Source organism: Perca flavescens, chromosome 23 (genome assembly GCF_004354835.1).
Source record: "Perca flavescens isolate YP-PL-M2 chromosome 23, PFLA_1.0, whole genome shotgun sequence".
NCBI classification, from domain to species: Eukaryota; Metazoa; Chordata; class Actinopteri; order Perciformes; family Percidae; genus Perca; species Perca flavescens.
In genome coordinates, this window is record NC_041353.1 from 15342003 (window position 1) to 15367813 (window position 25811).

The 25811-nt window shown below is 41.3% G+C and overlaps 1 protein-coding gene across 3 annotated transcripts in view; it reads right to left on the reverse strand.

Moving 5' to 3' along the window:
* Nucleotides 1-3811: 3811 nt before the first annotated feature.
* Nucleotides 3812-25811, reverse strand: part of foxp2 (forkhead box P2) — a 102294-nt gene continuing 80294 nt past the window's right edge. For 2 of the 3 annotated variants that reach the window (XM_028570404.1, XM_028570405.1), the window contains 9 exons: nt 21070-21157; nt 19156-19239; nt 15478-15688; nt 14306-14409; nt 13955-14056; nt 11302-11423; nt 10927-10996; nt 9643-9968; nt 3812-4275 (listed from right to left, as the gene is read on the reverse strand). In XM_028570404.1, coding sequence (XP_028426205.1) covers nt 4131-4275; nt 9643-9968; nt 10927-10996; nt 11302-11423; nt 13955-14056; nt 14306-14409; nt 15478-15688; nt 19156-19239; nt 21070-21157 — 1252 coding nt within the window. In that variant the 3' untranslated portion in view covers nt 3812-4130. The remainder of the gene's footprint in view (nt 4276-9642; nt 9969-10926; nt 10997-11301; nt 11424-13954; nt 14057-14305; nt 14410-15477; nt 15689-19155; nt 19240-21069; nt 21158-25811) is intronic. The other variant, XM_028570407.1, reaches the window with a different exon arrangement.

The window sequence follows — 25811 nt, forward strand, 5'->3', positions numbered from 1 at the left end:
ATGATGCAGAACCTCAATGGTAATAAGGCACATATTTTTTTTCAGATAGACTTAACAATGTGGTTTGTGCCAAAACCACTTTTTCAGCATGTTGCCAAGAAATGGAGCCTATAGTCGGGTAAGTCACTTCTTACAAAAGCCTTTCAAATGTACACAGCAGTACTGGGACAAGCTTGTGGTACATGAAAGCAGTGGGCTTGAATCACACAAAGGCTAAACCCATTACAAGTCCAGAGGGGTGGGCAATGCAGTGCTTTGTCCCGCTCGTCTAAACAAGACTCTAGGTGCTGGAAGCTAGAACAAAGCCTTGTAACATATACATTAAACTTTAATTGTTTTTTTCCAAGCCCTTCCTTCACATCTCTGAAGAAGCAGCTCCTGAAACGTTAAAAGTGTGATCAATTTTCATGGCTGTGCCTTTGTAGAATTAAAGATATATGTGTAACAGTGGAGGAAAAAAATTTACTCTCTGATGCTGGACGTAGACAGTTGCTTTTCAAATTTCCAAGTTTTGGTCCTTTATTTTATTCAGCAGTGAAATGCCATGAATACAGAAAATAATAACGTCTGTTACAATTCTCAACCATGACCTTCTAATGTCAGAGAACCTTTAACGTATGGACACAGTACACAGTAATGAAAAGTATCAAAAAAAGTAGTTGAATCTCGATCAAAAGGAAATGAAAACAAAGAAAAGTTTTCACCAATTACATAAACATATGTTTGCTACAGTCCCAATTTACTGTATACATAGGGGGATCATATTCCCAATTATTAGAGAAGGATAGCAGTAGAAAGGATACATGACTCAACTGCCAGACATAATGCTTCATAAAGTATGCACAGAGGTACAAGCAATAAATACACACATTAGGTTAAGCCTTACAGCTACGCAAAGCAGATGCAGAAAAAGTAGGTTTGCTATTCTTAGCGAGCAATGAGAGAGAAACAGTAAAAATTCAGGTAAGTCAGAAAAGAAACACTGAGATTTTTTTTCCTCTTAGAAAAAAGTCTGGTAAATTTATGGGTCCACCAACATTTTTTTACATAAGTATGCACAGTTATCAAAATACAGACAAAATCAACCCAGAAAATCCAGACAATCCTAAAATCTAGTGGAGGAGCAGATCGCAGTTCTGGAGGTCTTTCTGGTATTATGTGCAAGCAACTATTTTAGACATTTTTTTTTTTTACTTAATTTATACAAAACCCATGCAAATCTACAGGTAATATGCATTCTGTGGCTGACAGGTTTTATCCCTCCCAAAACAGTATATCTGAGGTAACGCACTCCTATGCATTGTACGTACATTTAGGCCATCGTCCCGATGATTTTTATTATATTCTTTTTATTGATTCTTGTTTCCAGTCCACCAAATGATTTTTAGACATGCATTTTTAAAACACAATATTCCCTTACAGGTAATCTATACATTATCATTCTACAAATGTTTGAGGACAACCTATTACAATGCAAATCTTCCATATCTTGACGCAGGGAATGTAAACGTTGGTTTGAGCCACGTCCTATGAGACAAGCGTAGTAAAGTGTAACAGCTCTTGTGGCATTCTAATAACTCGTGCAATCTGTCATAATTGTTCTGAATTTCTTGTGCAGAGGTAGAAGCTTTTAGAAAGCCTTTTTGGGTGAGTGGGAGAACCCTTTTTTTTTTTTTTTTTTTTTTTTTTTTGAAAGACGCAGTGTCCTTTTTATTTGGTGTGATAAGATTATTAAGAACGTCGTCTTCAAGTCATTTTGCTGACTCCAGCTAAGTATTGAAGGGATAAGCTTTGTTCCTGGGCCCAGTACCCTCTTGACGTGGAACTGGCATGGGTGTGGGTGTGTGTGTGTGTGTGTGTGTGTGTGTGTACTTCACATGCTGCATGTTTGTACAGTACTGCACGTGTCTGTGTTTTAAGCTCTTACAGCCAATTCCTTGGCTTGGCACCACACTTGAAAACAACATATGCACAGTGTTTCCATTTTGGTCGTTACAGCACAATACAAAGCAACTCGTCGGTTCTTCGACAGCATACATTTTCTGCAGCTGGAGAGCTAAACCGAAACAAGAAGGTTGGCAGACCAAAAGCTCGGGGTCTGTGCGTGTCTGTTCGTGCGCATGTATGCTAGTCTCTGACAGGGTGTGTGTGTGTGGTTGTTTTAGCATTTCTTTATCCCATACAAGAGGAGGCAGAATTTTGTGTAACTTTGGTTTACTGAAAACAGAAATGACCTTTAAAGCAACAACACTTTTCTAGATGACATTAGCTGTGAAGGAAATGATGGGCCGTAGTCTCCACAATAACTACTTCTCTTTAGTCTGGTTAAATACCAAGTGTGTTAGAAAAAGCTGGTTACCTATACAGAGTACATCAGTGCTAACACCAGTTGTATCTATATATAAATTAGAAGCTATGAACCACACAATGAGTATTCGATGACGTTAAAGCAAATATCACCTAGAAAAGGTTAACTTTCACCTTAGATATCCTCTTCTGAAATGGCTATTATTATTTGCTTTTACATGGTAACCAAGCCATTTCATATCAACTTGAAATTATGACTTATTTGGCTTCACTAGATATTTTTCATGTTTGGTTAGCGATGTTTTCAGTTTCGGTTTCGACGCGGCTCGGAACAAAACCGCCACGGAAATAAGACGTGACATTATTTTGACAGTCCCACTTAGAACATTACATATTCACCAGGTTAGAAAAAAATCATGAAAATAAAACAAAACAATGACGTCTGATGTGTAATGCACAACAAAAAGTAAAAAATAAATGCAAAACAACACAATGCTTCTGCACTTCCATTGAATACACAAATGTTTTGTTTTGGTCATGATCCACTTTTACAGTTAGCTGCTCTCTACCAGTCAAATCACCAGCACAAAATGCCTGCAGTTCAAATATCACATCACCTTTTTACCTACAGTACGTCTGGCAGAAAATCTCCAAAGTGGACTTCTATGAGTTATCAAATTACACATCAAAATCAGCATTTATTTCCCCCTCTCTCTTTCTCGTGATCATCTTTGTATAGGGCTAAATGAAACAATCCCAGAGGTTATTCGAAGGTAGTTTGCGGAACAAAAGCTTCTCTTTGTACTAGTTTAAAGTCACAGAAGACGGACCAAGAGGAGTTTGGTGGCTTCTGTCTATAAGCTATTGGCCATTGCTAGTGTTGGCTTTGGTTTCTAGCTGTTGCCTGTGACTGTTTGCAGGTAGACAAAGCTTTAGAACGAGGAGGTAAGGAGAACAGCAATTATGCGGAAATGCATTTGTTTTGTAAATGGTGCTTTATACAAACTATTATTTTCCTCCCAACTTAATTTCCAGTTTTTTTTTATTTTTTTTTATTTTTTTTTTACTTTCAATCACAAACAGATAATAGACTGGAAGCCAACTTTTTTTCTTTTTTTTTCTGGACAGCTGCAACAATAGTCTTGGAACAGTTCGGTTACTGGTGTGATTCAGGGAATGGCATATACAGTTGGTGGTGTCTAAAATCAGATTTTGAAATTAACGATGGTAAAAAAAAAAATAAAAAAAAAGAAGCTAAAATTATATACTGGTTTTCATAATAGTAGCAACATACAGGCAGTGACACACATTTCTGAGACTACTCCTGTGCAAATGATAACAGAGCAACAACTTGAATTGAACCAGCAATTGTCTCTAGACATTAACAACTACTGGGGCTTGGATTATTCACAAACATAAAACGTCTTCCTTTTTGGCAGTATATGAGGCCGCTAGCTTTCAATGGAACATGATTTGCTCATTTGTTTCATGTTTCCACCCCCCATCCATGAGTCCATCATCCTTGTACTGTATGTGGCCACGCCATCTCTAATGAAATAGGTCTCAAAGAGTTAATTCTTTTAATCAGACATCTCATGCCTGTCATGTTTGGGGATCCCAAAGGGCTGCAACGAAGAGTTCCTTTGGACCGGTCTCCTTCCGGATGCATGCTCAATAAATAGTCCCAGTGGTGAGAGAGACAGAAGAGAGAGTCAGCTGTGGTTGCTTGGACTGTGGAGTGGTTTCTGGTTTTGCAGGAGGTCTGTGTGAGAGAAACAGTGCGGCTGGAGGAAGGGAAACGTTGACCAAAAACTGTATCCTAGTCATTCCAGGTCTTCCGATAAGTTCCCTTCCTCCAACTCCCGGTCATCGTCCAGCTCTGGACTGTGATTGGCTGTCGTCACCAGTGACATCGGACAGTCGTCGTCATCCATGTTAAGTGGCTCCTCCTTCACGTGAATGGGTGGCCTGTGACACAATCACATTGCCGATAAATGTCAGATTTGGTTATGTTTTGTGAATTCCTGCAGCCAATAGCACTTGTTTGACCCCCGCACGTCATTTGAAATGAGGTGATTTTGTACCTAGAAAAGCCTTATATAAAGTTGATATATACACTACCGGTCAAAAAAAGAAATTTCCATTCGAGACAGAATACCAGCAGAGATCAGTTGCATTGTTTTTTTTAATCAGGGCAGCAGTTTTCAGAATACATTATGTGCTTACATAATTGCAAAATGGTTCTCGACTGTTGTAGACAGAAGTGGCTGAAGAAATGGTTGAAATTCCATGCTTTTTGGTCTAAACGTCATACCCAAATTAAAAGTGGTACAGCTCCCATATACTTTGACACTTAGGGGTGTGCCTGATATCATTGGAAAGGAAACACTCAAGTTGTGTCAGGGTGATTCTAGGCCTTACTGACACAGAGTTACAGAGGCTAGAATGGAGATTTTTTATTTCTGTCCAAGTTATAAATCTGTAAAATTATTAAAATACACTGCTGTAAACACATCTGACAGGTGACAGACAACACAGCATTAGCCACGTCTCAGCTTACTACAGAAAAAAATTCAGAAGCTATAAGACTCAAAAATGCAAATAAAAAAGCCAAAAAACTACAAAATACAACACTTCTCAAATACACAAACAAACCCACATCAATCACCTTTCCAATGATATCAGGCACACCCCTGAGTGTCAAAGTATATGGGAGCTGTACCACTTTTAATTTGGGTATGACGTTTAGACCAAAACGCATGAATTTCAAGTGTTTCTTCAGCCACTTCTTTCTACAACAGTCGAGAACCATTTTGCAATTATGTAAGCACATAATGTAATCTGAAAACTGCTGCCCTGGTTAAAAAAAACAATACAACTGATCTCAGCAGGTATTGTGTCTGGAATGGAGTGGAATGGAAATTTCTAAGTGACCCCAAACTTTTGACCGGTAGTGTATTATTATTATTTTTCTATTAAATGACCTGCAAAATTAAACAGTAAGAAAATACAGAAATGCTAATTATTACCACTATGAAATACTATTGAGCAAAGAGAGAAAGGGTATCTGGTCTTTAATTCCCTCTTCTGCACATGGAATACACAACGTGGTGTTCAGCTCACAGATAAATATTTTGCTGTATCAAAAAACAGGCGTATAACAGCCCTTACATGCATTATCTAGTCAGGGTAACAACCATGTTGTTTGCGAGACGCTAATTCGACATGATGCCTCACGTCTACTGTAAGTAAGCGCATGAAAATTGCATGAAAAACATGGCCCCTGTAAGGCTGATAAGCTGTGATGTTCCAGACATGTTTGGCATTTAAAAGTTTACTGATGACACCAGGTTGAAATACATGAAAAAGGAAAAAGGGGGTGGGGGGAGAAACAGGCCACATGATAAATAATGGAGAATTTCTCATCCCTGAGCCCCCTGGAGCAAAGGCAGAGGAGAGGCTTTTTTATCTAGTTAATAGAAAGCGCAGCCACTCGTTAATATGCAGGGGATGTGCATGTCGCTCCTCAAGAGGAAAAACCGGCAGCTAGGTTCTGCCATTAATCAACTTCAGCCCCGGCAGTTTGCTCGGACACCATGATACATGTTTTTAACTCTAAATGGATGAATATCTTTAGCCACTGTCAATAAGCGCTGGGCAGGAAGCAGCAGCAGCGAGCCGGACGCCTCTGCCTTCAGAACAACAGAGGAGTGGGCGGAAGAAGAAAAGTGTTGGGCGACTAAAAAGAATAATAATGCTGTCACACACAAACAAGGCATAACATGATATGGGGCCCTAGTCTGTGAAAGGGGTTTGTGCCACGATGATAAATCTGACAAAACCTAATTATTTCTGACACATCGGATGCATCAGAAAATCCCCCTAGACTTTGAAAGAGGAGAGAGGGGAGAGAGAGGGAGACGTATCAAGTGGTGGTACGTTAGGACGCGTAGCCTCTCTCCTGGGTTGCCTTCATCAGTGGAAGGGGAGGGGGGGAATTTGAAGGGGAATTTTAAAAGGTACAGATGACTTTAATATTCAGAGCCAAATACTGTAAATTAATGCTGATGTGGTGGGATGAAGAGAGGAGGCCGATCTTAGCAGGATGCAAGTGGAGCGATGAATAGTTCTGTTTCTGCCCCTCAGATTCACGGAGGCAGAGAGAGGCAAAAGAGAAACGCCTCGGCCAGAGGTAACAAAAACAGAAACCATCTACTAAATCTACTGAATGAAAAGACTATTTTTTTTTTCTTTATTAATAAGTGAATTCATTTCTGTTGTTTTGTAAAATGCAGTATTATCAGACCGTACTCATTTTAATTCTTTCATGTCCTTTAATAAAATACTTACAGGTGCTAAGAGGTCTCATATCCAATTTAACTAGTGCTGAAACCATTGGGAAACTTCACATGCAGACAATTTAACAACAGCTTTGAAGGAAAAATGCCTCTGTCTTCAGCTTTTCAAATGTGGGTATTGGCTACCTTTATTGATATTAATATTTCCATTTTGGACTGTTAGCAAACCTATTTGATAGACTAAATGATAAAACATTTGTTTGAATTCTTTTATTTGTATATAGTTATCTTTTTTTTTTTTAAGCCTAACATTGAAACCACCACCAAAATGATTAAGGATAAAAGTACATGGTAACACTTTACTTTAAGGCCCTCTATTTTGCATTAATAAACAGATTATAAACGTAGGTTTACCAACTATAAGGAAGTGATAAGTGATTATTACATGTACAGCATTTGTCAATAATTGCCGTTTCTATGAATAAAAATGTCATGTTATTACAACTGTGTTTTCATGTATTATCTGTTTACATACCGGCCTCCACTTATGGGAGCCCATAGGAGAAATTATAGTTGTTGACAAATGCATTAATAACACTACTCTGCTTACAACCACATACAGTATATAGTGCATTATACACCATGCATTAAATCTGTATATATTGCTTACCAATGTTTTCCTCTGTTATTCTGATATACAGCTCATAAGTTGTTTGTGTGAGCTTTGATGAAAAATATGCAGGACCATATTCACAGGCCTGAGCTTTCTGACACTTTATTAAAACATGTGGATGAGCCATTTAGTACTTAATGGCTAGCTGCCATTATTGAGTCACTCAGGAGTAAACGCTGGACTTTGCAGTGAAATAAATATGTGGTCCTCTGCGTGTATGTGTGCGTGCTCTAGAGATGCCTGCCCTCCCATCAATTGAAGATTAGCACCAGCAATCATGCAGAGGTATGTCAGGGATGCAAATAAGGTCATTAGTCCACGGGCCTAATGGTAGGTTGGGGGACAGGAGAGGTGGTGTGGGGCAGGAAAGGCAGGCGAAGGCAGGGGTGAGGACTGAGGGGGCATCTCATTGTGATTCATTAACTAACATCAAAGAGGGGTGGTCACCAAACAATTAGATGTGACAGCGCAAGAAAAAATATAGTGATATTAAATAGATTATTTTCCCGCTTTCATTTGAGTACAGCATGACGGTTTGCAGAAATAAATATTATACTCTGGTCATTTTCTTCTTGTGTGAAGTTGCTAATTTGCTCACGTTGGAAACCCTGAATTTACAGTGGCAGAGTCTTTCCTGGTGTACAGTACTATTTCTTTTAAGCATAGCCCTTAGTGTGTATTGCACATGCATACACACAAGTGCAAACACACGCACACACTCAGCATGGCCTGGGGCGATCTGGTTTGCGGTTAAGCAGATAGCATTAACCTTCAGACGCTGAGGGGAAGGAGTGGTTTGTCTAATTGTTGGATTGACTTGGTTGTGCTGAGGAGTCCTCTCTTGAGAAAGGCCTTTAAGGCGATGTACTATTTAGTTTAGTGCTACAAGCCACTCCATTATTTAAACAACATCCTGGAAAAGCCAGTCATGGAAAACACATTTCTTCCATTTTGAGGCTGTCGTGGCTGTGTAAAGGCAGGCGGTGATGGAGGCAGGGAGGGAGGCAGAGAGGGATGGATGGATGCATCTCCTCCTCCATAGCCACTCACTGTTGGTGTCAAAGAGGCATAGCCAGAGAGAAGAGAAAGCAAGCAAGCAAGAAAAAAAGAGAAAGTCAATGCTGTCCGGTTACTAAAAGTTAAATGACCTGAGGGAGTGGTAACATTGGGATTCTGTCTCGAGCTGGGCAGATTTGCTCCACTTAACACCCCATTTCAGAGAGGGGTAAACACGTCTGAATAGATTAATGTATAGACGTCTGGTAGGGCTAAGCAAACACTGTTCTGTTCTCACAGATACACTCAGAGAGAGGCACGGAGCCTGAGTGCATCCTTTATCCATTACAGAAGTGGTTAGCTAATGTCGGCTGACTTTGCAACATGAGCTCTGATGGACAGTGGATAGAATCATGAACGTGTCATTTCTGTTTGTCTCAGAATGTGCCTTGTGAGAGAGTGTGTGTGTTTCCCTGCATGCTACTTTCACCACAGTGAGCACTCACGCAGACCTGTGTGACATCACTGGCTCAGGATGTTTCAGACATTCCTAAAACTCACATGAGATCAAAAAAATTTAAACACTCTTTCTCTCTCAGCTCCATTAAAAAGAGATGAGAAAGGGAGAGATTTTTTTTAAGTAATTAATGTTACACTTGCTCAATACTAATAGGTACAGTCTTGCATTAAAATATAGCAGCCAAACCCCTATAATGCAGACAGTGGTGTAATTAATGTGTAATAGAGCCTATTTATAGAATTAGAACTAACTGTTATCAAAACGTCAGGCTTACCTCAGGTATTAACAAAGTGGCATTGAAATTACCACAGCAGAGACAGAGGGGGAAGTCTACTTATGATATAATACATACTGGAAACTGAACCTTGCCCTCGGGTCGTGGCATACTGAAGAACATAATGGTACTGTGGGTTAAATATCAGGCAATTAAACTAACAAAGGGCATAAGGACAGCGAGTGAATTCAGTGTAGGAGTGGAGGTGGGGGGGGTCGAACATGTGCTTGTATTCTCGGCTAGGTACTGTGAGATGTGCGAGTCTGTGTGAGTCTGTGTATGATACAATTATTTCTCAAATACTGCAGTGAGTGAGCAGGAATGGATTCTGTGTTAAGGGGTTCACTTTGTTGGTTAACATTCTTATTTTCGTTGGACAACTTTGTTGTAATATTTTGTAATTTTTCTTTATAATCAAATTAACACCCACAAATTATATTCAAAAGATAAAATAAATAAAACAAAAAGAAAAATAATGAGCCCTAATTATCATCTAAGTGTGCATTCATGCTTGTGTGTAGCAGCAATGCATACAGTACTGTATAGGTCGCAGGGGTAATCTGTAGGAACTCACATGTGTACTGGTGGGGAGTATCGGGGGCTGCCGTGTCCGTTGGTGTCCAGATGGTCGAGTGAGCCGTTGAGACCCTCGTGGGCGGAATGCAACAGGGTGGGGGGGCTGCCGCTCAGCCTACCTGGGGGGCTGCCACCCATCAGTCCTGGTGGACTTCCGCCCAAAAGTCCGGGTGGACTTGCTCCCAACAGCCCGGGCGGACTTCCGCCCGTCAGGATGGACGGGTCTCCACCGAGGAGGCCGTGGCAGCTGCCTCCCATCGTGGAGCCGCTGGTCATGAGGCCGGGGGTCCCCAGCAAAGGCAGGGAGGTCTCTGCCAGGGCAGCCTGCAGGACAGAAGCAAAAGGAGAAAGACACGTTGAGGATAAGCGTTTAAAGGAAGGTTGGAGTATTACATTAAGGGGTGAATGAAGATGGAGGAAGCGTATGAGGGCATAATCATGTCAAAACGGGTAGAAGAGTTCAAGAGTGTAACGGGAAGGAGGCAGGTAAGGTGTACGGAAGGAGAGAGGGGAAGCTTAATACAAGAGGTAAATGTGGCAGGTGAGAGAATGATAAGATTTAACATAGTAATTATTAAAACACAGTTGTCTCATGCTAAAGTTTTTTATTCTGTTGCAGGCTATTTTTCCCCGTGACACTTTGCTGACAACTACCTCCCCCCAGCTGCCATTCATATGCCCTTGTGTGGTGTGGCTATTAAAAAAAAGTCGCCCAAAACTTATATCAAAATAATAAAAACTCCTGACACTTTCGCCTGCTGCGCATTAAAGTTATATACAGTGATTAAATTTTTAAAGTTTTTGCCATGAGCACCTCGCCGGCATACACTATGAAGCCAAATCATTTATGACAGCTTAGATAAATATTAATGCACGTGCCCTTGCATTTGCACATGCCACTATCAATCTGGGGTGGCTGCCACAGCTGAAAGGAGGGAAAAAGAACAAAAAGAAAGAGGGAGAGTTGCTTCCTGTTTCGACCACAGGGTGGCCTTCTGAGTCTGACGGTGTTCAGGAAAGAGAGGGAGAAGGAGAAAGATGAGAGAGAAGAAGGTGTGAGAGAAGAGATACAGAAATACACAAGCAGAGAAAGAGGCAGAAGCCTGAGTAAGAAAAAAAACTTGCCTGCTCTTATGTGTGTGCGTACTAATGTGGAGCTCTATTGTTCACGGCGACCATGCAGTCACTCAATTGGACAATCAGACAGGCAGTAGTCCTGCCTGTCAGTCAAATAAACAGGCAGCTGGTGAGTCAGGGGTTCTCTGAGGCTTTTGGTTCATACCTGTAAGCTGGCGTTTAGTGCACTTCCATAGCCAAGACTGGAGGGCAGGTTCTTGACAAGTGATGGGCTTCTACATCGGAAGGAAACAAACAAACAAACAAACAAACAAAAAAGACATTAGTTCATGCTGTAACTTACATAATAATGTTGTCAATGTAAACAGACTATAACAACTATTAGTAACTAAAGAACAATCTGCATAGCAGGAAGCCTATACAGTGGGTATTATTAAAGCGACAGTAAGAAATTGCAGTAAAAAGGGAGACAAAGAGAGGTGTGTTTGAGAAGAAGAGAAGACAGAATTTGGGCTCTCTGATCCCCTAGATGTCATCGACCTTTAGATCTAGATGTAAGCAGAGGTGAAAGAATTTGTACCCTGTGATCTTCTGTGACCTGCGTTTCTGGTACTCCATCTCATCTACGGTCCACACCGCCCCCTTCACGTTCTCCACACGCACAAAGCACTTGTGCAGACTGAGGTTGTGGCGAACGGCGTTCTGCAGAGAGACGTGGCACACAGGTCAGAGGGATGAGGTAAAACGAATCATATTCATTCATTAAGCATCAAGAAAAAAAAACGAAGGCTTGGAAATTGATTTTTCTTGCATTTTGAAGAAATTCTTAACATTCACGCACCATTGATTTAATTAGTAAAAATTGAGTGAGAGCGAATGCTCTTACAAGTCCTGCACACAGTACATATCAATCAGAGTAAGTAGGCTAAAAGGAGGTAATCAGCATAGCGAATGGCTTATGGTGGTGACAGAAGTGGTAATGCCGGCCTTGATAATGGTGATGTCAGTAACCCTTTCTGCTCCAGAAAAGCATTTCTCTTAATGGACACGTCGCTTTAAAGATGACAGTATTGCAAGAAAAAAAGACAGTCATCAGGAGGCCCCTGTGTCAGTGTGTGTATGTGTGTGTTTAAGAGAGTGTGTGAGCATGCAAGAATAAGTAGGATTAAGGTGAACTGTATCTGACATCTATATGTCCAAATATTCTCCATGTAGTGTCACATCGGGTGTCAAATACACGCTTACATGACACAATTGTCTCTCAAATGTATTATCAAAGATGTATTTAAATTGAAACAGGACATATCTTTCATACAATAAACCAGTAAGGTGTTTTCATTAATTACAAAAGAAGGAAAACCACACGAGAAAAAAAGCCCTTTTATATTAATATGACCATATGACCATAATTAAAACATCAGCATCAGACTCTACAAATAATAACCTTGGCTTTAATATCCCTGCCTCTCATATTTATCATCTCCCTTAGCTTGGTGTGTACTGCTCTTTCTCCAGGAAAAATGGATTCAAAAAGAAAGAAAGAAAAAAAAAAACTCATAAGCAGATCTTGCATCTGACCTGAAAATCCCAGGATTTGATTGATCTTAATGCCCATGGCTCTGAATATGATAATTTTAATATTAATGAGCAAATGAGCAGTTTTATTATGCATGCTATATAGTAAGAACTAATAAGCTTCTGGGTGAGAGAAGAAGAGAGAGAGGAAAGTGTGTGTGTGTGTGTGTGTGTGTGTGTGTGTGTGTGTGTGTGTTTGGTGGGGGGGGGGCTGATCCCTCTTTTGAGCTGATGAGAAGAAGCTAAGATATTAAACTACCTTTCATTTTTTCTTTCTTCTCTTCTTTAAAAAAAAAACAAAAACAAATTCTCTCTGTTAATCAAATGACAAGCCCATCGCTGATCATCCCACTAATGCTTACAAAGGGGATTGTGGAGCTGTAGATGTGAATAGATCACCTTGGTTATTATGCGGGCTGGGAGACTAGATATTTCTAATGTCATTGTGATATCATTGCTTTTGTATCGCATGAACAGAGAAGCTTTTTTTCTCAGGAAACCGAGAAAGAAAAAAAGCATTTACAATGGTACATATGCATGTGGCTGTGATGTTGTTTTGTGCTGCAAATAGCCGCAAGACCTCTGAGAACACATCGTGTCATAACATTATTACACAGCAAAACATGGCGCGCACTGTACCTAACAAACTAGAAAAAGGGCACCGATCTTTTTGCGTGCCCTCCTGAATTGGTGATCACACGCCCATGTGCTCATTTGCATCCCAAATCCAAATTAATTCACTTTGCTAAATCTAGTGCTGCGCCATGTCTTGCATACTGATGAGCGGCTGGTTGAGTTTTCCCTCCAGTCCTCTGTGCAGCCACAAAGGCTAAAGGCGGCTAACGAATGACGTGCAAGGGCCACGGGATAAAACACTGACACTCAGAGAGGCTTTCTTTATCAGCAGGCAGACACACTTGTGGTTAAAACATGTGCTGCCAGAAAGACATTTTTTACCATCTTTGTGGAGGAAGACAGGACAATAATGTAGTCGGGACAGATATACAAATGGGCCCTTTTGTGTGGGTAAATAAAGAGTGCTCCCTCCATGACAGGCCAATTCTCATTTTCCTCCCTGCTTTAATTCCCCATGAACACACCTTTAACCCCTCTCTTGGACACAGTTTACAGTATGTGTTTGTGTACATGTGAGTTTCTGTGACCATGCATCTTTGGCCTTCCTGCTTCACACAGCTGAGAGATGGTTAACAGGCAAACCGCCATCTTTCTTCCTAATTAACCAATGATGTGCGAGAGATGGTGGTTTCAGGAGTAGGAGGTGGGGTGTCTCTCTTAACAAAAGGTGCTGATGATGGAGAGGCTGCTGTATAATTAGTGCATCACAGCCCTCTCCTCTCTATGCCAAGCCTCCGCTATTAATTGCACCGAATTAGAAAACGATATCTGAGGCAGAATAATTCCTTTAGCTGTCATTTCCAAACAGGAAAGGCGGAATGGAGGATAAAATAAATAAGAAGAAGAATGGGCTCTATTTAAGAGAAATGGATAGGAGTACTAATCGCTCGGTGCTGGGTATAAATCAACGCTTTAAGGTTTTGTGAGAGAGGAAGGTGCTGTCTTAATGGCAAGAGGAGTGAAAGGGCACAGCAAGGTGGAGGTGGAGGGTTGCGTGGGGGCTGAGGGTTCATCAAGGTTACCTTCCAAGTCGCAGCATTGCGTCTGAAGTAGGCGAACGTGCGTGTGAACCAGCTGTAGATTTCATTAAGCGTTAACTGCATGTCGGCAGAGTCCATGATAGCCTGAAATGAGATGACATCAAATAATGGTTTACTAACGAGACCACGTAACTGAAACACACACACACACACACACACACACACACACACACACACACACACACACACACACACACACACACACACACACACACACACACACACACACACACACACACACACACACACACACAGAGATTGCGAGAGCTGCCATGATTCATGCAGCAATTAATTTGAATCTAATCAGGCAAAGTTAATTTATTTCCCACTCACCTGTCTTATGAGGGTTGCATAAGTAAATGGCGGTCTGACATCTGCGTTCTTATAAAACTCATAGTTTGGGGCAATCTCTGGAAAAATAAATACTGTGTCACCACCTGAAATAATTGGTAAATTTTAATTCCTTTAGGTATTGCATTTACTCAAGGTTTCATCAAATTAAAAAGGGGGGAGAGAGAAAGGGGAGAAGGGGAGAGAAAGAGAAGGGTGGGGTGGGAGGGGGTTAGATTGGGCACATCAAATCAGCATTTCCTATGTCTAACAAAATGCATTTTTAATTAATCTCTCTCGTGAGAGATCTTAAACACTAATACATCCATAAAATGAGATCCGTGTAGTTAGTTAGGGTGAAGTTGAATAATTTATGTGTCTTCACACTAAACACAGAGAGAGTAAATATAAACATCAAAGACGGACCGTTTAAAATGCAAAGCTTAATACATGGAATGTCTTAATGTAATAAATATTGTATTTTTTTCACCATTATTTGAACTTAATTAACATTCATGTAATATTAATGCACAGAGGAAGTTCTTGTCTATTTATATAGAGTGATTAAACACAGGCTTGCTTTTATAAACCCACCAGACGTCTCACATTGGCAAGACCAACACGCCTCTGTGGTTGTGTGTGTTTATTTATGTCAGTGTACGTGTGTGTGTGTGTGTGTGTGTGTATTCACATGCTAGCTATGTGTGTTTATAAAAACACCATTATGGGTTGAGTACTATTAATAGTGCAGTGTTGGGGGGGAACATATAATTTGCTAATTCAACACTATAATGTTGTTAAATTTGAATAGAAGTTCATTCATTCAACATTTTTGTGTTCAAGTCAACAAATTCTGACTTGAATTTTAAGTCCAATGAGGGACACAATTCAGAAATAGAATCAGAATGTAAGATAAGATAATCCTCATACCCCAATGTCTTAATATATCAGCGTGTGTGTGTGTGTGTGTGTGTGTATGTGTGTGTCAGGCTCAATTCACATTTTACTCAAGCAATTCGGTGAATTTCCTTTTAAGACTTTTATGTAGCCTTTTTCTAGGGATTCACACGTAATCAAACATAATGTGAACAGATTTGCTTGAAAGTGAATTGTCGGCACTGACTGAAGACATTTGTGTATCTGTGTTGTGTTCAGCGCTGAGTAGTTGGTCCTACCTGACGACAGAGGCATGGAGTATTTGTCCGAGTGGCGTCTGCGCATGGCTCCCATACTGGGGACGTTTGCTCCTCCCAGTACTGATGGCACCTGGGGCATGGCAGCCATGGGTGTGATAGGTGCTGTGGGCGTGGTTGGTGTCTGAGGTAAGTTGGGAGGCGATGTTGAGGGCAAGTTCTTGGACATGGTGACGCTGGAGACCAAGTTGAGCTGGGGTGGAGGAGGACAGAGCGCGGGTGGAGAGTCGGAAAGAAACAGATACAAGTAGCAGGCAGAGGGAGGGAGGGAGAGAGGGAGAGAGGGGAAGGCATTATTTTGTGGTTTCTCTGACAGAGCCGAGTGTCTGCTCTCTTCCTCTCTAACACAGCTGTGTTTCCACTAACAAGGCTCGTGGAGAGGAGCCAGCCCATCTCCACTAATTACAACCACCAAATTGTATCATAAGAATTCTAATTAGAGCACGCTGTTCAAGATTATCCAACGATCAGCCTCCGTGTTATCCCGGCCCCATCGCTCTTTATCTCTCCATTTATCACTCCCTCCCTCTTCTCTATCTCGCCCTACTACAACCACCCATAATCCTTTCACACTGAAACAATGAGCTAGTAAAAACCTTGTTCGCTGTTGGTGTGAATTAGGCTACAGAACCACAACCCCGAACTCATGACATTATGTTCCACTTCAGTATGAAAGGGTGAACCTAAGTTACTACTGTGGCCCTGTTGTAATACATATTGGCAGCAACATCGCAGCCAAAACTCTTGCTATTATAAGTAGAACCAGTGAGTGGATTATGCAGTGAGAGAGAGAGAGAGTAATAACCCTGCTAGATAAACCCAGTTGATTGCCTTTTCATACAAGACTAATACTGATCAATCTGATGAAATATCATCAACAACACAACTGGAAGCCATTTTTACAGTTATAGTTGATTTATCCCTCTTATTTCTGTGAGACTCCCAGCACATTAGGAAGTATAACCAGACACACTCACATTCCATCTGTTTTTGTCTCCTCCACTCCTTCATTAGGGACCAGAGAGTGTTAGTCACCTCTGGCACAAATGCCAACTGTGCTTGCAAATCGTCTGGCTTTACCACCACTATTGCGTTTGCTTCCCAAATCTCATGTGAGAGGCTCTAACCGACTGGAAAATTCCTAACTGACCTTTTAATCTCTGCGCTAATTTAGTTAGAATGGTAATGACATCGTTACATATTCAAACCAAATTGCCTTAATTGTGAGTCTACAAGTGGAATGCATTTGATGCGAGAGTTTGAATTAAAACCGACTTAAAAGAAGGAAGGGAATGGGGGGGCCAAAGGCACTGAGAGATGGAGGAGCGAAGGCTGAGGAGAAGGTATCAGCGGTCATTTGTGGCACGTGTTGATAAATACGATAAAATGTCAAGTTTGAGATACTCTGGTGGATGTAGGGGTTTTCAGATGATAATTATATACCCACTTAGCTGTAATGAACTGCTACAGTGACATACTGGGACAAGGGCTGGCTGCATATACAGGCCTCGGATGAGTACAGAGGATGGGGGGTTACGGAAAGTTTATACTGTACATCTACATATCAACAGGTCTGATTGACTATACACAGTCAATTCTCAGAAATATCTACCTAAAGCCATGTACTGGGCATTGTTTTTAGCAAACAACTAATACTAGTACTAAGTCTTTTTCTGTTAACTATGTTTTCTGTTCTATTTCACAGACACACACCACACATTTGACCACTAATATTAATTAATTTCATGGAAGTACACAATTGCCATTTAATTGAGGTCATGACAGTGCATGTGTGTAATATGATTGTTCACTCCCTGCATCCTGCAATACACACCTAAACCAGACACTGAATATGGGCATGTATATTTATAATGTTAAAACATCATTTCCTGTCCTTTTTGCCGCCTCTTCACCTACAAGACACAGCAACAAGCGTGACATGTTTGCAGGCAGGCAATCCCATTTCTTTTGCAAAATAGAATTGATTACAGTCAAACGGATGGAGTAGTGAGCACTTTGTCACCTCTCACTCATCTGAATACACACTCAAGGTAGAGAGAGAGAGAGAGAGAGAGAGAGAGAGAGAGAGAGAGAGAGAGAGAGAGAGAGAGAGAATATCTTATTATTCAGAACTTGCAGCCTTGCTAACTTTGATTCTCATCCATCCATGGCATGGCCAAAAGGTAGCATTTAATGAAGTGCGATTCAGAGAATAAATGGGGTCATATTGGAGACAGTGCACCGGTGTCTTGTATTCGTCTGCCATTGGTTGTTCCTGGGCTTCACTAATGAAAAAATAAGACTTATTTCCAGCCCTGATAGGCTAACACAGACTACTCACATTTATCAAATGTCTTGGCTGTTTCTATCCTGCACCTGTGATTCTCCTGGGCACAAATCCATGCTGCCATTTGTAATCCACCAACCATCTCTCTTTTGTTATGTCTATACACTCGCGCGCACACGCACGCACGCACACACACACACACACACACACACACACACACACACACACACACACACACACACACGGTTCTTCCGCACCAAAGCTTCATCTTACCTCCCCTTAAAAAACCAGGGGAGCCTTAAAACTGAGGACTTAACTGTTCGTTTAAGAATTCTGTCTGAATTGCCCCCACCATCAAATGCAATTAGCTGCTCTTTCATGTGTGCTTTATGTAATGCAATACTTCATTAGCATCATTCATTCATTTTCAGGCATGGATTATAGGCTGCAAATTCTTTATTGGACGAGATGGAACCAAGCTGCTGGAGTTTTGAAGATTAAAAAAAAAGCTAGAGAGAGAGAGAGAGAGAGAGAGAGAGAGAGAGAGAGAGAGAGAGAGAGATTGAATAATAAAAAGGGAGTTTGATTCCTGATGGAATTATGGGATAATTATGCTATCTTGTGATTATCTACATTCTATGATGAGAGGTGATGAGGAAAATTATTCTATTGAAAGTAGGCACTTACTAAGCAGCAGAAACACACTAACAATGTTTGGCTCTCAAATGTTTCAAAACGGCTAAAACTGGAAAGAAATAGTGTTTGCGAAAATGCATCATCCTAATATTAAATTCAAATGCTGGTTGGGAGGAATGCATTTATAATCATTCAATCTAAAAGTAAAAGGCAAGAGAAAGAAAATACAGAATGACATGATTTTCTTTCTTCTATGACCCCTTTCACAATTTTGGATACTTTTTTCTCTGTAACCACTTTCAGCAGCACTACGGGTATTTATGTCAACATCACACCGTCTTCACCACTCAGCTGTAATTTTCAGGTGTTTGTTGTTAAAATGACAGATCTTCTCTTCTCTCATTTCATTTTTGAGTGCTGTTTGGGCCACAGAGCCAAACAGCCATCAGCAGCCAACAGGTTGTTTTGGCTATTATATCTATCACAAAGAAATGACCCTGCATTTTAGCCAAGGACTTCACCGCTCTGCCATCTAATACACTTCCAAACTCTATTGTCCTCTCACGTCGCACAATACCTGATAAGAAACAGATATAACTAGGTATTACAAATCCCATTCCCCCCTTTCATCTTCTGTCACTCACTCGGCACAACTGCCGGGTGGTTAAACTGTTCATTTTCTGTGTGGGGGCCTCTTTTACAGTCTGTTTACGGTAGCCAGAGCAATATGCACTCACTGGTTTGGGAGATGACTTGGGTTCCGAGGGCCGCATGTGCAAGTGGGCCATCATCGCCTGAAGACGCTCACGTTCTTTAGAAAGCTGTTAAGAGAGGAGAAGGAGAGAGTACATTTGAGTCGATTAGAGGAGAGGAAAAAAAGAGGAGAGGAATAGACATGAGAATAAAGAGTATGAGACATAAGATTGGGGTAGTAGAGTGAGAAGAAAGAGAAGATTTCATATAAACCAAGCGAGAAAGAGACAACAGTTCTGCTGGTGATGTAAGGAGAATTAGAGAGACTGGGGGAAGGAGAGGGTGCAGACAGGTCAGGCAAAACAAATGGCATTTCATCTTTTTGTCAATAGCAAGATTTAGGTCAGCGAGACTCTGACAGTAACAAGCTAGTTGGGCCATAAATTAGGTGGTCCTGAGTGTCTGCTCAAAGTCCTGTGGACACTGTTAGGGGGATGGAGCACAGCCAGCAGCTGCTGAGAGGTGAAGGGGTCTTCCAAACAGGGTGCCAGGCGGCCCCGCCTCTCCGGTCCAGTTAGTGGCCCCAGCCATCGCCTATCATCAATCTAATTCACAGGGAGTGACAGGGACTGGACCGTGTGAAAGGCGCAACACCCCCACCCCACACTCTTAAAACACACACACACACACACACACACACACACACACACACACACACACACACACACACACACACACACACACACACACACACACACACACACACACACACAAGCAAGTAGGCGTGCACACACACAGAGGTGAACACATACACAGAGCTGGGCCTCATTACTAGTGACAGCTCTCGTAGAAAAAAAAAAAAAAAAAAAAAAGAGGATAAAGGGATGGTGGGAGTAAGGAATGAAAGAAAAAGGAGAGAAGAGACAGGACAGACAACACAAGTGCACCGCTGTAATTGGTCACACTGTAAAGCACAAGCTTCAACAGCTTTGTGTTTCAATGAAAAACTAAACAGAAAATGAAATAAAATAAAGAACATAAATCCTTCCATTTCTTTCTTTTTTTTTTTTTTTTTTTTACAAGCAAACAGAATTGCTTTAGTTTTAAGACCAGATGCCTAAAATGTAATCCAAACTGTTTATCAGACTAGAAAATAAGTATGTGCGGGAAGAAAAACTTGGCTTCAGGCAGGCCTTAGCACTCTGGTAGAGAGCAAGGGAGGGAGAGAACACAAGTTACAGTTAGATCTCTATGTAAGTAGTAGAGTATATATATCCCATTTTAGTAATAACCTTTATATCTGACCCAAAATATGCTATCGTGCAAAGCATGGTGGCCTGGTTTCAACTGGCAGACTGAAATATTTCCAGCTGGCACTTTGTTTGAGCTTAGTTTAAAACATGCATATCTATTTGTTTCTAAAGGAAGAGCAGCAGTTGTTGGCAGTGCTGAGTAATAATGTCACTCAATCAGCGCTCTCATTATCTAGGCAGCATGACTTCTTAATAAGGTCATGCTCCACCTACTGAAAATAGTTCCCTCCTTTTGAGCTTTCTTCAGGTGCAAAGTGCAGTTAATTAACACAGCAGACCGAGAGAGATGCGCTTGCTATTAATTGGAAAGAGAAAGAGAGAAAAAAAAAATAAAGCAGAGAAAATAAAGCACACGCTTAATTCAATTAAAACAGCCATAATGGCTTTCGTTGTAAGGCCTGAGGATTCCTTTGTTTAGTGGCTTTGTTGAATTCAGCAGGTCCTGCTTGTCTGAAAGTATTAAGCAGCCCACAGTATGGCCTTTCTCTCACTCACATAACTTTCAAAAAATGTGTTTTGACTGAATGATAAGTGACTTTAAATGAGAAATTTGTGACAATGGTAAAAATTTTAAAATACATATAGCTTTTTCCAACTCTCCACTGAGGTGTGTTTTTGATCTGTATTACTTGACAGAAAACTTACTTGTATTTCCAGCTGCTGTACGACTTGCATTTGGACTCTACACTGGGCTGTGCTCCGATCATCCAGGGCGTGTTCACTGTTTAGGTGCCTGGAGGTGGAGGGAGGGACAGAAAGAGAGAAAGAGAAAGAGAGAGAGAGAAATATGTTACATGCCAACTTTAAAATTGGTTTCAAAGCAAGCAGAATTCAAATTCTATTCATTTTCACCATGATCAAAATTGTAGAGGATGATAATTACAGTATCAACTTCACCACTGTTTTGTTTTAATGATAATATTTCTATACTATGACAATTATCTATAGGATAATGTTAGGGACCATTGTTCCACTCTGAAATGAGGTAATTAGAAGTAACATGATGGTGTGTGGTGCCATGTTTAACATGACAATAGGCCTGCGCCAGTTCCGATGGCTAACTTCAGTACCACCCTGAGCGCTGTTTTCTACAGAGAATAAAAGATGCCAGCCCAGCAGAAGGGCTTTGTCTCCTTCGTTTACCGAAAACAATACATACAATTTAACACCAGCAACATTTGACACACAAAAGCAGCTCTTCCAACTGAAGGTGCATTATCCAGCAGCAGACATATTAAATGTATCTGGTGTGTTCGCCTCATTAGAAGAAAAAGGCAGCCAGACAGCCATAACAGTCAATGAGGGTTTTTGTCTTGATTGGATTTCGTCTGTGGGGCACAAAAGAACCTCGCCATTAAGATAGACCTTTATTCCTGGTAAAGCACACATATGCGCGCACACACACACACACACACACACACACACACACACACACACACACACACACACACACACACACACACACACACACACACACACACACACACACACACACACACAAATACGGGGCAAAAAGGGGTTTCTAAAGTGTTGTGATGCTGGGTAATGAGCCTCTATCTAAATGATCATTGGTGACAAACTCACAAAGCAAGCTTTGAGGAGGCATGCTTATGAAATGCCAGAGCTGCCACTTTATCTCCAGTAATTATAGGTTAGCTTGCAGACCCTTCAATGATCATTTACAGCGATGCCTCCAGTGCATTAGAGGGAGTACAAAATCTTTCTCTGGCTTTTGCTTTATCTAAAAACACACACACACACCCGCTTACATTATCATAAACTTGCACAAACACTGAGTGGCACACAAAAACTGCGCACACACACACACACACACACACACACACACACACACACACACACACACACACACACACACACACACACACACACACACACACACACACACACACACACACACACACACACACACACACACTCTTCTAAACCCCCAACTTCTTGTTTATCTGGAATGTGCAAAACAAGAACTCACTGAGCCGGCTTGTCTTGGCCTGCCAATCAAAAGCTGAATAGAACATTTGTAATCACAGTAGCTCTGTACCTTTCAATTAGACACGTTTAAAACCATTCCATCTCATCCCTGCTTATACTTTTGTAACCATTTCAGGTCTAATGCTCAGAATTTTTTCATTATAAATCAGGAATGAGGTAGCATTAAAAAAGGAGAGGTGGGGAGTGGGATGGATGAGGGATAGTGGCGGAGAGGGGAGGGACAAACTGGTGGATTTCTCCAGCCCTGTGCCTAATTGCTGTTTCAGAATGCGCATGCAAAAGGGGGACATTACATTAATCATTTAATCACGTCCCTCGCAGGATGAGGGAACTAATGTTGCAAATACCCTTTTCATTTCACTGCCCATAATGCTATCTTATGCACTTGATGTATGGCGTGTGTCATGAATTACAGCTGCTTCAAAAGCACTGAGCGGGCTGCTCGCTGTCCCTGAAGATATCATTACAAAAAAAAAGAGAGAGGGGGAGGGATCTTTATTAAGTTAGCCTCTCATTGACAAGCAGCTTGTTTTTCTTCTGTTTTGTCAATGTGTGCGTGTGTGTGTGTGTGTGTGTGTGTGTGTTTACGTGTATTTGTGTCAAGGCCTCTCGACTGTCCTCCAGCCAGTTACTTTCGCTGGCCAGTTAGCAAGGTGATTACAGTCTACTACATGCATTTATGAAATATTTAAATGGAAGCATGTCCTACTGTGTATTAATAATGCCACACAAAGACAAAAAATAAGGAGGGGACACAGACGAGCAGACAGAAAACAATAATGAAAGAACACCTTATATACTGAGATGTTTTCTTTAATTACATACAAATCCCATCCTATCTCATCTCTTAAATTATCTCCCTCCTGCCCTTCATTTTAATATGTTTTTTCTATACTGTCATTATGCTGTAGCTCTGATCCTTTCTGCCTTTTGGTTGCTTGTAATTATAAATCTTAATAATTTGTAGGTGTTAATAGATAAACTGAAACTAAGAAAGAGTCAGACTGACACACCTTAACTGTAGCATCCAGGTGTAATATTTTTAAACCTAGAAGTGGAGGATACATGTCTCAGTGTCTGGCCTAACTGGCTACTGTTAATGTTTAGTGTTCATGCCTCATTTTAGAGGAACACTGATTTCTGCCTTGAGAGAATTACTTGTGTGATGAAGGCCATGCGAAAAAAGGGAAGAAATGATGGAGATCTAGCAAAGGTAGAGAAGTCATAAGAAGAAGAAGCAAATAACAGCAAATAAAGAGACAAAGAGAGTGATAAACAGATGGTTGTGGGTGGGTGTGGGGGGGGGGGAGGGGGAGGTGAGAGAAGTCTTTTTTTATCCCTAGATAAAGATTTCTTTTTTTTTTTTAAATGGATGCTGCAGTTTCTTTCTTCTCTTAAAGAGAAGGTAACCAAACATCTCAAAGGTTTTTCCCACAGCTGTGTATATGAATATGTATAGGCCATCATTGTCCACTAAGGGCCCAATAATAAATCTACTCAAGCCAGCATATATGGATGATACACTTCTGCTAATTGTCTGTGTATATTATCAAGGGCTTCAAAGGCCCAGCAGAGAACAGCAAGTTCGGTCCCCTAACTGTCTACTGTACATGTTACACACACCAATACCATTTCAGTCAAACTAACACACACACACACACACACACACACACACACACACACACACACACACACACACACACACACACACACACACACACACACACACACACACACACACACACACACACACATACATATACAAAGAGAAGAGGCATGCACACAGCCATATGGAAGTACACACACATTGTACACTTACTGGCACGCATAAACAAGAGCACACACACACACACACACACACACACACACACACACACACACACACACACACACACACACACACACACAATGGTGGTGGTACATAAGTAATGCCCTCTGTTTTAAAGGTCTTGTCACAGTGCAGCAGACATGTGGAGGGGTAGAGGGGAGCTCAGCTATCCAGGGGCCAGGGGCCTGCCTGCCTGCCTCCACCAGTGTGTGTATGTGTGTGTGTGTGTGTGTACATTACATAGAGACGAAGACACTTTGCTGCTGCCTTGTGGGTTTAATTAGCAGTGGGTTACAGACACCAACGTTCACGTTGGTGGCTGAGCTTGTCATTTTAACATGGAGCCTGCCTTCCTGCCAGTTATAAGGAGAGCAGGAGGGTAACAGAGAGTGGAAGAGTTAAGTGTGTGTGTGTGTGTGTGTGTATGTTTATCTGTAGATAAGACTTTATCTTATTGAGGTGGGATGATATTGATATATAAAGGTGAAAGGCCAAAAGAGGGGGGACAAGACATGTATATATTGGAGAAGAAACATCAAAGTGGATGATAATCAAGTTTGTTTATTTTGGTTGGGAGAAGCATGAAATCAGGAGTGATTTCAATGAAAAGTGTGGTCTATACAAAAGCTGCAGTATGTAAAGTAGCAGGTTTTTTTTACATGCAAGGCTTTATACAGCTATGCAAATGATCAAATGTGGACACGGACACACACACACGGACACACACACACGGACACACACACACACACACACACACACAATTCCCAAGCAATATTATTTCATTTTGAACTTCAGAGAGCTAATTCAGGGTGCCAGCCACCTCGCGGCTACCTTTTCCAGGTGAGAACACTTAAAAGCACACTGAAGAGCTATTAAATGCTGATCTTGACAAGTTTCTTCAAGCAACAAAACAATAGATGACTAAACGTGTCACCACCGCTGAGCTGAGCTCCTACAGCGAGCTATGAGACACCAGCTTGACTTGTGTACCCCCCTCCCTCCGCCCCGCACACATAACCTACTCCCAACTACCAACATCTAAGCTGTCATCTAAATCTGACACCTACTTTATGTAACCCCGTTTAAACTGTGCCTGTGTGTGTGTGTGCATGTGCGCATCGTGTGTGTAGCCAACTGGCATCTCCGGAAACATAAAAAGACTCCCTCTGACACCAACAATCACTGCTCCGAGGCACGCCACCGAGCAGCCATCTTTGTTCTGATGACGAGTCTGCCTTCTTTGTTGGTGCCTGTTTTCATGTGCTGGCTGGGTTACAGTATAGAGCCAGCCTCTGACTTGCAGGGATCGGTGGAGGGGGGGGGAGCTGAACCAAGAAACTGTTCTGTTTTGTAGCAGCCAATGTTCTGGCAAGTGTTCTTACAAAACCGTCTGCCAACCTGTGCTCTTGCTTTAAAGCTTGAAATTTACCAGTTTTCTCTCCTTCTGTCTTTCTCGTTCTCTCAGTTTGTCTTTACAACCGTGCATCCTTTTGCATTAGCTTACCAGCTTACCGGATTCACAGGCACATGGCTTTATACAGTGTATCGG